At 34.3% G+C, this 16130-nt stretch overlaps 2 protein-coding genes across 2 annotated transcripts in view; both read left to right on the plus strand.

Annotated features, from left to right (window-relative positions):
• Window positions 1-16130, plus strand: part of LOC123314494 (adenylate cyclase type 2-like) — a 40502-nt gene that overhangs the window by 4947 nt on the left and 19425 nt on the right. Inside the window, exon 2 of the mRNA XM_044899814.1 lies at window positions 2642-3536. Coding sequence (XP_044755749.1) covers window positions 2703-3536 — 834 coding nt within the window. The 5' untranslated portion in view covers window positions 2642-2702. The remainder of the gene's footprint in view (window positions 1-2641; window positions 3537-16130) is intronic.
• Window positions 11288-15764, plus strand: LOC123314488 (uncharacterized protein K02A2.6-like). Its single transcript, XM_044899808.1, has 2 exons — window positions 11288-11758; window positions 12053-15764. Exons 1-2 carry the CDS (start codon window positions 11580-11582, stop codon window positions 15543-15545), a joined length of 3672 nt encoding a protein of 1223 aa, XP_044755743.1. The 5' UTR covers window positions 11288-11579; the 3' UTR covers window positions 15546-15764.

Genomic DNA, 16130 nt, shown 5'->3' on the forward strand with positions numbered 1-16130 from the left:
CTGATTGATTATACTCGTCGTATGGTGAAAGGACTGACGGCTTGTCATGCTAATTGTGCAATTTATGCAAAAATGAAGAAATAGTGATAATGACCAAAAAAACAGTAGTAGTAGCGTAATGTAATGGGCCAAAAAAGACTGCGGAAAGAATGCTGAACTTGAGTAATAAGAAATTGAAACTTCTTGAGATAGGTCAAACCGTAGCAATCGAAGTTCCTAGATAGAGGACCTCTGGATTCCAAAAATATCTTAGGAACCATAGTAAAAATCTCCAATGATTTTCACCAAATTGGTACCATCCATGTACTGTTAAACCGATGGTTTCGAGGGATGAGATTGCCACATTAATGAAGTGATTAATATTCCAGAGAATAGGGTAATTTCCTCAAGGGAAGCTTTAAGATTATTTCCAAAATTCGAAGGACGGGGATTCAAAGAGTGTTCTCGCAAACCAAATCAAATCCCTTATGAAATATACAATCAAATGTGATAAGGGTGGACCATGTTGTAATAAATAATCAAAATCTATAATTATTTATTTTTTTGTCCTATATGGGATTTCTATGATTTGTCTGGTACACTGCCAGTCGTATTATAATACGACGTATTTTATACATCAAATTCTTAAAACATCACGTACAATAACAAAAAGACTGAGAAGCATAAGGCGTATTATAACAAGTCTTAAATAATCAGTCATCTTGTCCGATTTTCATTTACTTTGTTAGTTTCACAATTCGCCTAGTCATATTGAAAAAGCCTAGGCGTATTATATGACTGATATTATGATAAGCCTGCGACATACATAATCATTCATCCATCATAAATGTGGGAAAATCTAGTATTATATGAATTTGAATATTTGTAGAAAAGCAAACTGTAATTCAGGAACAAATCTACGTCGTCGTAGAACACACTGTAGAAGTTTTGAACTAAATAAAATTCCGACTTTGAACTCGGAATTTAACTAAATTCCGACTTCAAATTCGGAATTTAAGGAAAATATTTTTAAAATATTATGTGGCCCTTCTACGCCTTCGTAGAGTTGCATTCAGCCAGTACCCAATATTGTGAATCTTTCTGTTTCTGTCGAATATATGCACTGGTCAAAGACTAACTCTGTACAGGGTGGGCAAAATTCGTTGTCTACTGAGGGGATCTCGAGAATTATAAGATCTATAAGAAAACGGATGACACATTCTCGAGCTCTTTTTTCCTGAATAATTCAAATCTGAAAACACAACCGGCCTATAATTTTTAGATGTTAAGTTATGAACAAAAATGAGGGAATTTGCCACTTTCGATAATGCTGAATTATTCGCTTGTTTCATCTTGTTCTCGGAAATCATTATAATATTCTAGAAGTCCTTTTTTATGAGTTCATTAAACTTTTCGATCCAGTCATTTTCAAGATCCTGATTTTTCAAATGTTCACTATAGTTGAAAGTCTTTTTATCTTGCTCCAAATTTTTTGCTGATTTCAAAAATGTATCATATGTAACTATTTACCTAAATTTTTTTTTCACTTTTTTTTTACTTTTTCTTTCACTATTGAATAATAAGTACATAAAAATAGGTAAGCGTTACCATATAGTGACTGTTAATTATGCATTTATTTTTCCTGGACTCGGTACTCTGTGATCGGAATTACCGATAGTCGAATAATTTTTCCTATGCATCTATTTCTACTTCAGCATTATTGAAAATGGCAATATCTCAATTTTTAGTCATTACTCAGAATCTACAAATGATAGGCTGGTTCTGTTTTTAGATTTGGATTACTCAGGAACAAAGAGCTAGAGAATTTGTCATCCGGTTTCTTCTAGAACTCATAGTTCTCGAGATCCCCTCAGTAGACAACGAATTTAGCCCACCCTGTATATCAATCGAAATTAATGATCATCTATCTAATTCCCTTTTGTCGTATTTATAAATAATTTAAAAAACGGAATTTGAATTTTCGACCAAATGGGGAATTCTCCTCAATTTGGATTATCACTACATATGCAAGTTTAACTGAATAATTATGAGTTTCATTCATGAATTTTTCAAATGCACCGCGGAAACTATTCAAAATCATCCTTCAAATATGGGGTTTTAAAATTTAAATCGCTTTGTGCGGAGTTTACGATTTGGCAACAGCGCATACAAGACAATGAAAAGGACAATGTCCCATCAGCTTGTTCATAAAATAACAGCTGTTGATCTACAGGCGCGTACTTACTGGCGAGCTTCAACTGCAACCGGCCATAAAAATCCCATAAAATTTTACGACCTTCCTCGTTCGTCGCAGACTTCATAAACAGCCATCTTTGTCTATCTCATCAAGATAATGCATTTGTTGTCCTTTATTATCAAGGCATATTTGCTAGCTTGTGCAATTCTCACAAAACGCTTTAAACTTTAAATACCCATTTTTATTTTTAATTTTTTAGTGCTTAAAATAATTTTTTTTGGAAACGATTGAAATGGTTATTTCAAAATGTGATGTTTCAAAGATATTTCATAAAAAATACATCATTTTCGTCAGAAGGAGTATTCCCTATTCAGCCCCTATCTAATGTTGCGATTTTCATGCCGCATAATATTTTATTTCAATTATACGTAGGTTTTGCATTTATTATAAGAAATATCATTGCAGGGACACTATGGACAAAGCTCAGTCGACATACATTTGACAACAATAAACTGGAAACTGCAAAATGTCCTTCATTAAGAATGAAGGAAGGAAGATTGAGAATGATGATGATAAAGAAGATTACGAAGATGTTAATGTCATTAACGCAAGACAAAGCATTCACAACATAAAGAACAGATTACATCTAACGATTGACATGGAATTCGATGACATTGAAGACGAGAGGCAATGGGTTCTGTCACATCTGAAGAAAATCTTCAAATCGAAAGATCTGCGAAATCTATTCGAGATGTACATACAGAGGCTTCATCAAGCGTTCTTCGCCCTTCTGATGTTGATTCAAATGGCGATTTTCAGTGCGCATTTTCTATTGATCATGTTCACCTCACGTGATACATCTTCGAATGTTTTAGAATTGGTGGTTTACGGATTCATGATGTGTTTTTCAGTGAAAATGTTCTTTGTTACGGACGGTTGCGGATATGTGACACTAAGAAAGAGGACGTTGAAAATAATCACTATAGTACTATTCGTTATACTCAATGCAGTGAATGTGGTAGTGCCTCTCTATTATTTCATGAGCGATTTAAATGCGCAACTCAGACCGGCCTATACAACTCATATTGTGATCAGTTGTTACGTGTTCCTTTTCATTTCGAATCTTGCCTTCACCGTTGTCTTGGGATTATTGACGACCGTTATACACATCTTGATATTGGTTTTCATAACCTACTATGGCCTAAGTTCACCTACATTAATGGCGAGGATCTTATCAGATGTGATTTACTTGCTTTGTATCAATGGACTTGGCATTTACTATCGCTACCTGAACGAGATTATCAAACGAAAAAGTTTTTTGGACAGAAGAGCCTTGGTGATATTCAACAGACATCTAAAGGTATGATCTATGATCATTTTTCTTCGAGTAGTGATTGAAGGCATCAGTAGTACATTCAGTGAATGCTGCAATTTTTTTCTGATAAATTTGAGAAAATAGCGAATAAGAATGAATTTACAAACAGAAATATAAAAGATCTCGCTACCAAATCAGTAATGTCACTAGACTAGAAGCATTCAACTTTACGAGGTTGAAGGTATTTGAAAAAGTTGCGCAATCAAAAATAAGTTGTACTTAAATAAAATGTCAATTGATTTTTTGAAGTTTTTATACATTTCAACTGAGGCAGCAAAAAGTCGTTTCTTAGGCGAGACTCTACGCCCCACTTTAGTGAATTTCTCAGCCAATAAATACGCCGCGAATTCATCTGAGTACACTTGGAAATAACAAAAAATGAACAAAATATTCAGGGTGCGTGGCACCACAGCCCTCTTAACAGTTTAAGAGTGCTGTGGTGGCACCGAGGTGGTTCTGTAAATACCACATTTATTGGCTCCTACTGTCTTCGTAGCCGAGATACAGGATGTTAAATGAATTTTGCTCGTTTCTTCCCATATCAAACGAATCACCCAGTATATTTTCTTAATATTTATACAAAGCTCAAATGAATCACGCGATAACCTTAAGAAAAATCCAGGATCGGGTTAACAAAATATTATGAATCGTTTGAATCCTCTAAACAAAACCCTGTGAATCGAAATTTTGAGAATCTGTTTCAATATTTGAAAAGACCACAAAAAACTGAACGTGTGCTTTAAATTTCCTGCACAAATTTTCAACGTAAAAATGAAGTTTTAAAGAACTTGGATTCCTGAGAGTTGCTTGAAGTGTTTTTTGATGATTAATTATCAAAACTGTTGAATCCATAATTATTTCAACAATACTTAGTACTTACTTATTACCTTGGTCTGAATTTTTATAGCTGCAGACCATTTCAGTTTTTATTTGTAAGTTACTCTCTTGTCATTTCCAGCAAAAATTAGGGCCCTGTATGCACGGGGTGGGCAAAATTCGTTGTCTACTGAGAGGATCTCGAGAACTATAGCAGCTAGAAGAAAACGGTTGACACATCTTCGAGCTCTTTTTCGGAGAAACAAAGAATGGTGAAAACCGCAGCCTCCTACGATACTTCGTTTTTGAGTTTGACAATTTCGTAAAGTTCTCATAACTTTTTGGTCTTTGAAGTTACAAATATGTTAAACATGAATGTTCTACAGGCACTGAATCCACTGATGAGCTCAAAATATTTTTTCATTTCGAATCATTAGGTGAACTTTAATTTTTTTAAATGCAAACTTTTATTGAATCTGTTTTTTTGAATTGGAAAAAATCTTTTGTCGATAGATTATAGAGTCATTCGGGGCAACTGTGCGCACTTTTGCCTTTCAAGCCAAACTCTGTTTCAAATGTTGAAGCTAGGAAAATTAAAACATATTCATAAGTAAGAGAATTTTGTAATCTATAAGGAAACATCAAAAAGCAAACAAACAAAAACGTTTTTTTTTCCGCAAAAAAAAATTTAATAGTGAACGTCGGAGTGCGTTCACATGCCCCGTATTGCGGGTAAGTGTGCGCACCCTCACGGGGTAAGTGAACGCAGTGCTTACTGAACCACACAATCAAAACAAATCACAAAATAATGTCATCAAAATGTTACAATATTAGAAAAATGCTGTTTATTGCTTTTTACAAGCAGTGCATTATTCTTCGTGCCACAATTCTTAGTGAACACAACACTTTATACATTCCCCTGTTGGTGGCTTTTCATATTTTTCTGAACAAATAGGACAATATTGATCGAGTCTTAACCAAGAAAATCAACAATGTCATAATTTATTCCTCACTGAACTAATGCCCATATAATGAATCTATGATGCGCACACTTACCCGCGCACACTTTCCCCAGTAAGCCAAAATTTGAATTGACGTTCTTATAGAGTTGAGCAGCTAAGAGAACCTAAAATTTTTTATTATATATTTAGATCAATATGCCCATAAACAAATAAAATATTGTTTAACACTGAGGGACTCGGAACTTGGACCTGGCAGAATTTGCAGAGATGCTAAAAAGTAACAAGAAAACTATTGAATTTGATTGATTGCAAATAAAAAGTTAAAGAAACGTGGCACGGCGCACTCCTATGAAAAACTAATATGGCGATTCTGCGCCCTTGCTTCACCCAAATGAACTCCTCTTTCATACATTGCGTAGTCGAGATATACGCACTGCGCACACTTAACCACTGCGCTCAGTTACCCCGAATGACTCTACGTTTGAAAGTGCCTAAGAAGGTTCAAGTTTCAGATCTGTAACTTCAAAGACAAAAAAGTTATGACAACTTTTCGGAATCGTCAAAATCTCAGAACTATATTCAAGATTTTTCTGAATCCAAAACGAGAAAAATCAAATTGGAACTTTTACCTTTTCTGCAATCGTCGCTCAAGCCTGATGATGCTTGGCAGGGAACTTTTACGAGCACTAGACTTTCCACATACGAATCGGGGGGTGCTTTCTTTTCACTACACTGCTCTACCGAATTTCCCGTATTTTTTCCGTCGCAAACTTTTAGCGCTTATTTGTCTTCGTTCCTATTCTACCTCCAAGATTCTGCTCCAAGAGAAAAATCATTGGACGATTCTTTTTGCTCAGTTGTCAAATAAGCGTTTTCACAAACCTCCTCTACAAGATTTTTCGGCTACTTCGAATAATGAGAACCGATTTCATCGCAGGGTCTCTAGACTAATAAACGAGATAAGTTGCAAACCACAGACTCTGCTGATTCTAACAACTTTTCTACCGTTCTATCGTCGAACGAATTTTCTTTATCTCCAGACTTCGCGAGTAACATGAGAATTTTTAACAGTTTCAATTCTGATCGGTCAGATCGTAATTTCAATTCCCCATGCACTCAATACCTTCCTGTTTCAAGTGCCTTATGGCTGTATGCACCGTTTGATTAAACGTAGTGCTATAAAACGACGTTTAAGCATATAATCTCTATGGAAAAAAAAAGACGTTTGGAGTTAATCTCGTTTAATGAAACGGCGCATATGTCCATTAAAGCATCACATTTCCGTGTAATAAATGCCTTCGTTTGAATAACAATAGCAGACATCAAGAGTGAGCTGCATCAAAGAATTTATTTATTTAATTTACAAAAATGCACATAGGTGAACAAACACCCAAAACAGCATTCACTCAGAGTGAATAAGTGAGAAAAATGTGTTATGTAACTAATAAAGAACATCGGTTTGTGTTGAAAAAAAATTTATTGTATTTTAAATCTCCAGTTTTGTTAAACTAGTAAACTACTGTAAGCTCAACGATCTATTTTTTTCGGTGGATCCATTTTTTATCACCAAATCAATAAAAAAAACGTCATCAGCGAAAATAAGATCAATCGATCAAAACAACACGATTTATACACTGTAGTGATGTTTACCCCCGGCCGTCCAGTTTCAAGAACGACTATTCCACCACGGTCAATACCGTATGTCTGATATCAATAATAAGGTTAATAATAATAAGGTTTATTCAATTCCTACAATTATTGTGTACAACAAGAGGGAATAAGTCAATTAATCTCAATGATTACTCCTTACAAAATTTCTGTGAGTTTTACTTTGCAAGATTCAAAATATTCTGGTAAATTGTATGGTTCAATGTTCAGCAAAAATTTCATCAATTGGTTTTTCAGTATATTAATATTTTTCATCAAGTGAAACTGTTTAGGTAACGCATTGTAAATCTTCATGCACATGTATTTTGCATTGTTCTGTACTAGTGTCAGTTGTTGCCTGGGGTATATGTAAGGATCAATTCTCCTAGTATGGTTGTTGTTCTCAAACTGTTTGAACAGTTCACTGTGGCTTTGTAGGAAGATAACACACTTCAACACATATATTGCTGTCAACGTCAGTATTTTATTTCTTCTGAAAACACCTCTGCAAGTCTCACTGTATTTCATTCTATACATAACTCTGATTGCTCGCTTTTGTGTTTGAAATATTCTGTTCAAAGATGTGCAATTTCCCCAGTATATAATGCCATATGATAGGGTTGGCTGAAAGTTGGAATTGTATAGGAGCTTAAGTGTATCTTGTTGGACGTGGTATTTCATTACATTGAGGGTATATATTATGGTGTTGAGTTTGCTGTTCAAGTTTTCTATTTGGGCGTTCCACTTCATATTTGAGTCCAGCCAGATTCCTAGAAATTTCACTTTTTCTGTGGTCTTTACGGTAGCGTTATTCAGGGATATGTGTTCAGGTATAGTGTATCTACTTCTGTCAGTGTGGAATATGGCAAACTCCGTTTTGTTGAATGTTGTATCAATGCTGCAGTCTGTTAAATTTTTCCCTTATTTTATAGAATAGAATGCCGAAGTGAATAATAAGCTATATGCAAGGAGAGATGGAGTGACTTCTTACCAAGGATTATAAATTATGGTTAATATTATAATCCATAATTTCATACGTTTTTTTTTTTTCTATTTTGAATATTATACGGATTTCTACTCCGGGAGAAATATCAGATTGATCGATAGAGTAAATAGAGGAATGAATGAATATCCTAATATAGGTTTTTTTTATACGGAAAGCCCTAGAGTCCCATCTCTTACGATAAAAAGGAACCACCACTATTCTGTAGACGATGGAGAGCATATTCCCCATATTTTTTCGAATGTGTAAAACGGCTGGCCAATAAAATTGATGAGAAATGTATCAGATTTACTCAGAAAAATTCAAGAAAATTTATTTCCCCATGCACCCATTCCATCAATTTTCTTGGATGGCGATTTTAAATTTTGGAAAAAAGAGGGGAACATGCGCTCCATCGTAAAGAGAATATTGGTTCATTTTCATTGTTAGAGGTGGTTTTTCTGAGTATATTGTGATACATTCCTCTATGCACCAATTTTCTTGGACGGCCATGCTGCACTTGAAAAATGAGGAATAGACGCTTCATTGTAGACTGAATAGTTAATTTCGATCCTCAGAGTTGTAGTATGAACAAAAAAAAAAAATAAGTTAGGATATTTTAGTCATCCCTCTGTAGTTTAGCCATCAACTTCCTTGGCCGGATGTTTTGAACTGATTCATCTTCTGGAGAATGAATCCTTAAAATATTCTGAATAGAAAAAAAATCGCTTCATTTGATCGTTGGATGTGACCGTTCTAGGGCTGAACTGAATAGAAAAAAATCGGTTCATTCGATCGTTGGGGGTGGCGTTCTAGGGCTGTCAGAATGAAACAAAATTTTTTCTGGGTACATTCTGATACATTCCTCTATCCACCAATTTTGGCTCCTCATCGTATAATGAAAAGTTCATTTTAATCTTCGAAGCTGTAGTATGAACAAAAAATTATGTTAGGATATTTAAGTCATCCCTCTATTACGTTAGCCATACCAATTTCCTCGGCCGATCTTTTTGAACTGACTTATCTTCTACAGAGGGAATCTTTGAAACATTCTGAACGGAAAAAACAGAATATCGGTTCATTTTGATCGTTTGAGGTGGGGTTCTAGGGCTGTCAGAATGAAACAAAATTTTTTATGAGTACAATCTGTTACATCCCTCTATACACCAATTTTCTTGGACGGTCATTCTGAACTTGAAATGGAATCAGGGATTATAAAACATGATCTATAATCCTTGGTATGAAATAAGTCTTTTCCTTCCTTAAACTTAGGTAATTATGTGGTTCGCCATACTATTATGAATAAGGGAAAGCAAATTAATTGACTGCAGCATTGATATACCTAAGAGATCGCCGGGAGCAAAAATACGATTATATGACTTGAGGGAATAATATTAATTCGAGGAGGATCATACGTTGTATGTATTAAAACAAATATGGTTCCATCAGGACAATAGTCTTAATCATGAATCAATTGTTAGAAATGTCAGAACATTATACTTGAAATATTCCATGAGCTGTGATTTTCAACATCAATGCATTTTAGTTTTCAGGATACAGAATATACATTGAATAATTTTCCCTAGATAGATTTTTCTTAGATACCTGAAAACTTCCACCTGAGAGTGCATAAACCCTTTACTCACTCAAGATGTTTCCATATCTTCATCTTCATAAGTCAATTCGAAAAGTTTACGAAACTCAACATAACCTTTCAATGTAATAATTTCGAAAGATCCTCATTTTGAACTTACTGTACATAACTGGCATGGGGAAAAATTGTTGGGCAGTGAAAATAAGAAAGACTCGAAGTTATAATTATTGCAGTTTTAGGTCTAACTGAAATATGAAAGTACAAATCTGGGTCAGCTGATGACTGAAGTTAGTTAGATAGGTTACGTTGATGTCAACTGATGTGCTGATCTCCCTTGGCTGTTGTGCGAAAATGGACCTTATCGACTCGAGTGATAAGAAACGGCAACAGGCCCCGGGTGAAGCTGGATGCGTTTTACATTCGTGTTGAAAAATGTCGAATTAATGAAGCTTTTTTCTCGTATTTTCTGTTTTCCGAGTCGAGAGTAGTACACGCCTATGGTCCGGTTGTTCGTCTTTCGTTTTGCATTTTTCGCGGACACGGACGGGCGGCGGTTTTCGAAGAAACAGAGAATTCCCGAACCTCTAAATCAGCTGATTTGCCTCTCTTACCTCTCCCACTCGGTGCTCACGAAATGAGTTATACGAGACAACTGAAATAAGTTCATAGGTGTTCGAATTGGAGTTGAGTGAAAACGCATTTTCTCTTCATTTCTAAGATTTCACCTGAGAGTTTGTGGCCGACGACGTTCCTCAAGGAAAAACTGTAACTTCATCCAACAGGGTTGATGCCTGGAGATATAGGAGGAATTGAATATGATGAAAAAAATTTGCCTTTGACGTTACTTGTGCTCTAATTATGCTCGATTATTATCGCCCATAAAAACAAAACCCGCACTCCAAGTTACCTTTATGAATTTTTTGATTCTTTAGGTTCAAAACCTGTACAACAAGAAGAGGTTGAAAAGAAATACCCTGCGCCAGTTACCTGAAGATTAAGGATCGTGCTTCACATCACTATTGAAAAACCTAGCAGCTTCGAAGAAATGTCGAAGTAATTTTTTTTCATAAAATGGCGATATTTCCATAGCAACGCATAGAATCCGAAAAGTGGCAATGGTGTCCTGAGGTGTTGACCCCCGTGTTGACCTAACAATCTAGAAACTCAACTCACTCAACTAACAGATACATTTTTATCTAAATAATCAAGTAGTTTTATGACAACACAAAAGAAAACTGAAAAATACACAATTAGATAAGTGCTACCATAGCTACCATATTCTATTAATGTATTCATTATTGTTGGTTTTCTTACTGGAAAATGCATTTTTTCGTCCATATTTCTGAAACTATTCACTTTACAGAAAAAGTTTAAAAAGAATTTTTGCTCATTTCAACCTGCTCTATATGATGAACAAGAAAAAAATATAGATTGCCATTTGAAAAACTTAACTTTCGATTGAACTTCTATTTGAATTTTCAACTTTAATTTTTGAAGACCCTCTATATCATTTTGCTAAAAATAGAGATGTAACGTATGATCCAATATGTTGACACGAGCTGGGCCAAATTTGGTTTTGATACATTCATTAGGAAACTATACTTCATTCACTTTTATTTTAGCCGTCGGTTGGCCATGGAAATTTGACACATTTCACTCTGTATAGTACGAAAATGTGGGGTTATGACGCTTGTCAAAACCTTTTTGGGTTTTAAATCAACGCTATGTTGCCCGTGTGAGAGTGACAGTTGAGTGAAGAACAAGAAATGATGTTCAGTGACCGCGAATGTCGAGTAGGCAAGGGTAGCCGACGGGACCGGCGCTGTAGACAGTCAGTGTAGAGAAAGACGTTAAAGAATGATAGTCGTAGTCGTATAATAATAAGGAAATTTGTAATAAGTCTAAAATAAAATATCAAAAACGTAAATCATCGTTTAATTGAAGTCAAGCTGTGGTTAAACATCACATGGTGTCAGGTGTGAAAACGAATTTCAGAAGAAATTAAGAAAAGGAAGCATATACTAAAAATGGCCACGCCGTCGTCTCCGTCCACGCCAACACATATCCAAAGTAATCCGATGTATGGTTCAAGTTTACCAACATTAAATTTCTCATCAACGAATCTCGACAATGAATGGAAAAAATGGAAACTGCATTTTTCAATTTTTCTGAAGGCATCAGCACTGGACGAAACAGAAGAAAGCAGGTTAGTGTCCTTACTTCTACACCACATGGGACCTAATGCAATACCCATATTCATGTCCTTTGGAATTGAGATAGATAAAATCAAATATCAAGATTTAATTCTAAAGTTCGACAATCATTTTTCTCCGAAAAAGAATGTTACTATGGAAAGACATAAATTTTTCAACTGCAAACAAGCAGAAAATCAGACAATAAATGATTTCATCATGCAACTTCGCAATTTGGCAAGAACCTGTGAATTCAAGGAAGCAGAAAATATAATTAGAGACATACTCATTTGTAACTTACACTCAAGGTTCTCATTCATCAAGGAAAGACTTCTGGAATTGGGGGACGTGAAATTGGAAAAAACAATTGAAACAGCTCAGAACCTAGAAACAAGTCGACAACATCTTCAAGAGCTGGAATCGCAGAGTGTTGTACTACAAGTCAAGTCGCAGCCCAAGAAAACCAACGACAGAAGAGGAAAGAATTATGGTCGACCAGGTAGCAGGGTTTCAGATCAGCAAAGGAACAAATGTCCAAGATGTGGTCAGGTACATCATCACAAATGTCCAGCAACAGGTCAAATTTGCAAAAAGTGTGGTAAACCCAATCATTATGCCATCATGTGCAGATCGGCTCCACAAAGCAATGGAGGTAACTATGTATCAAGGCATAATAATATAAAGAATATTGAATATTTGGAAAATTTGGGAGAAAATTCTCTTTTTGTTGGTAAAATTACAAGTAATCAAAATGTCAATTCATGGGACATCGTGATTTTGGTCAATAATTGTAATTTAAATTGTCAGATAGATACTGGTTCCCAAGTTAATATCATGTCTAAAAATACTTTAAATTTTCTAAAATTACCTTTATCCAGAATTCAACAGTCGAGTGCACAATTAATGTCATATTGTGGAAACAAAATACCAGTCTTAGGAAAAATCTCTATTAGTTGTAAAATACCGTTAGACAAAACATATGAAATTGATTTTCTAGTAACTGAATTAAATCAGAAAACTATATTAGGTCTCAAAACGAGTGAAGAATTAGGTTTAATAAAGAAACTATTTACCACTAACGATAACACTTTGTCAAATAATTTTGATCAGAATATTTTAGTCAAATATAATGAAGTCTTTGAAGGAATTGGCTTATTACCAGGCGAACACAAAATAAATATTGAACAAAATGTTGAGGGACACGTAGATCCACCAAGAAAAATACCTTTTAAATTAAAAGAAAGATTTAAGGCAGAGCTTGATTTTATGGTTAGAAATGGAATCATTGAAAAGGTAGAAGAACCTTGCAAGTTTGTCAGTTCATTAGTTTGTGTAGAGAAACCAAATAAAAATTTAAGAATTTGTCTAGATCCCAGATATATAAATAAACATATTATTAGACCCAAGCGTAACATACCCACATTAGAATCATTGACATCTGAACTAAGTGGCTCTAAATATTTTTCTGTATTTGATGCAAGCAATGGATTTTGGTCGTTAAAGTTAGATAAGGAAAGTTCAAAATTAACAGCTTTCAATACTGAGTTCGGAATATATCGCTTTCTAAGAATGCCATATGGAATTACAACAGCATCAGAAGAATTCCAACATGCTCTTCAGAATTTATTACTAGACATCCCTAATTTGGTCGTTTACATTGATGATATTTTAATACATGCTGAAACCAAGGAAGAACATGATAGAATTGTAATGATGTTTTTAGAAAGGGTTAAAACTATTGGTCTTAAACTAAATAAAGACAAAACACAATTTTGTCAAAAATCGGTCAAATTCATGGGTCAAATAATAAGTACACAAGGGTTACGTCCGCAAGAATCAAAAGTAAAAGCGATAGAAGATATGTGTCCACCAACAAATGTGAAGGAACTTCAGAGATTTTTAGGTTTTGTAAATTATTTAGGTCAGTACATCAAAAATCTCAGTCAAAAAACAACCAATTTAAGATTGTTATTAAAGAAAAACGTACCATGGCATTGGAATCCAAATCATCAAAATGAATTTGAAAATTTAAAACAAATAATTAGTTCGGAACCTGTCTTAACTTTTTATGATGTCAATAAAGAATTAACACTATCGGTAGATGCTTCACAAGACTCAATGGGAGCAGTTATTTTACATAATAAACAACCTATTGCCTATGCGTCTAAAAGTATGAATGAATCCCAAAAAAGATATAGTCAAATAGAAAAAGAGCTTCTAGCCATTGTTTTTGGTTGTGTGAAGTTTCATAGATATATTTATGGACAAAAAGTAAAAGTAGAAACGGATCACAAACCATTAGTTGCCATATTTAACAAAAACTTATCAGACATACCGCAAAGACTTCAACGAATGATGCTCAAAATTCAACAATATGATTTGATTGTAAATCATGTACCGGGAAAAGAAATGTATTTAGCAGACACATTAAGTCGAGCTAAATTTGAAAAAGACCAAAGTCACGATGAAACTGATAAAATTCTATCTAGTCTGAATGATGAGTTAAGAATTCATGCCAATTTTCTTGTAAATTCTCTTAATGCTAGTGAAAATAAATTAAATGAAATAAGGGCAGAAACACAAAAAGACTTTACACTAACTAAGATTATAAGTTATATAAAAAATGGATGGCCTAGTAGAAAATCCAATGTATCAGATGATGTTAAACAATATTATAATTATAAAGATCAATTACATGTTATTGATGGTATTGTATTCAAATTGAATAGCATTGTAATACCTCAGTCAATGCGTAACGAAATGCTTAGACATATGCATGAAGGTCATTTAGGCATAGTCAATACTAAAAATTTTGTTAGAGGTATTATATTTTGGCCATGCATGAATAGTGAAATTGAGAATTATATACAGAATTGCCAAAGTTGTCTTAAATTTAGAAAAAATAATACTGCCCAACCTCTAATGCCACATGAAATACCAGACATTCCATGGCAAAAGGTAGGAGCTGATATTTTTCAGTTTGAATCGAAATACTATATTATTATTGTAGATTATTATTCAGAATATTTTGAAATTGCTCCAATTAATTCATTCAATAGTCAAACTGTTATAACTCAATTTAAAAGCATTTTTTGTCGTCATGGAATTCCAATTCAACTAATATCAGACAATGGCCCACCATTTAATTCAATAGAATTTAAAAGATTTTGTGAAAAATGGAATATTAAACATGTTACGTCTAGTCCACATTACCCTAAGAGTAATGGACTTGCTGAAAGAACTATAGGCACAGTTAAAAATATTTTCAGAAAATGTAAGGACTCAGGCTCTGATGTATATTTGGGTTTATTAAATTTTAGAAACACCCCGAAAGCTGATGGCATTGCCTCACCAGCAAAACTTTTAATGTCAAGAAATCTTCGTTGTCTAATACCCAGTTCTACATCGAGCTTGAGACCATCAGTAGTACCATATGCTGGAGAAAGACAAAAAATAGTAAATAGACAAGAGAGAGTGAAACACTATCATGATAGAAAAGCAAAGTACCTACCCAAAGTAGAAGTTGGAGAAAATATTCTATTCAAACATAATCCCAAGTCTAATTGGATACCTGCTATAGTTGTCCAAGAAATAATTCCTGGACGTAGTTTCAAAATTAAAACACCAGAAGGTGTACTTTTTCAAAGAAATAGGGAACATTTGCTGAAGCGAAATAATTATACTCCCAATAGTGTTCCACCCTCACCTAATTCAATTCATAATCAGTCAGATAATTTGTACAATAGACCACGTAGAAATATTAATAGACCGAAAAAATTTAAGGATTATGTAAACTATTAAAAGGGGAGATGTGAGAGTGACAGTTGAGTGAAGAACAAGAAATGATGTTCAGTGACCGCGAATGTCGAGTAGGCAAGGGTAGCCGACGGGACCGGCGCTGTAGACAGTCAGTGTAGAGAAAGACGTTAAAGAATGATAGTCGTAGTCGTATAATAATAAGGAAATTTGTAATAAGTCTAAAATAAAATATCAAAAACGTAAATCATCGTTTAATTGAAGTCAAGCTGTGGTTAAACATCACAGCCCGTTCTACGTAAAAGTTTCTGTTGTTACGTATTTTATCACATTGTCGAATCTCTTCGGAAAATATGTGACGAACATAATTGAAGTTTATATAAACTGATTGAAGGCATACCAAATCCAGTTATTTGCATGGAAAATACGAGAGATCTGTATAATATCATAATATGCACTTGCTTGAGGAGAGTTAATGTTCGTTATCTTCTTTGGCTTACATCATTTGTAGATTTCAAAAATATTAACCCGAAGATGAAATGCATATGATGCAGTGGTTGGGAATGGGTATCTCCTGGAGGAATTAACAGATAATTACAAGAATGTTAAATTCTTCAACAAACATCATCT

Source organism: Coccinella septempunctata, chromosome 1, assembly GCF_907165205.1.
Source record: "Coccinella septempunctata chromosome 1, icCocSept1.1, whole genome shotgun sequence".
Taxonomy (NCBI): Eukaryota; Metazoa; Arthropoda; class Insecta; order Coleoptera; family Coccinellidae; genus Coccinella; species Coccinella septempunctata.

What these genes read in the sequence shown, in the direction of transcription:
- LOC123314488 (XM_044899808.1), top strand. Translation starts at nt 11,580, where the DNA reads ATGGCCACGCCGTCGTCTCCGTCCACGCCAACACATATCCAAAGTAAT. An exon ending in GACGAAACAGAAGAAAGCAG is followed by an intron (nt 11,759 to 12,052) that starts GTTAGTGTCCTT and finishes CTTACACTCAAG; the next exon opens with GTTCTCATTCATCAAGGAAA.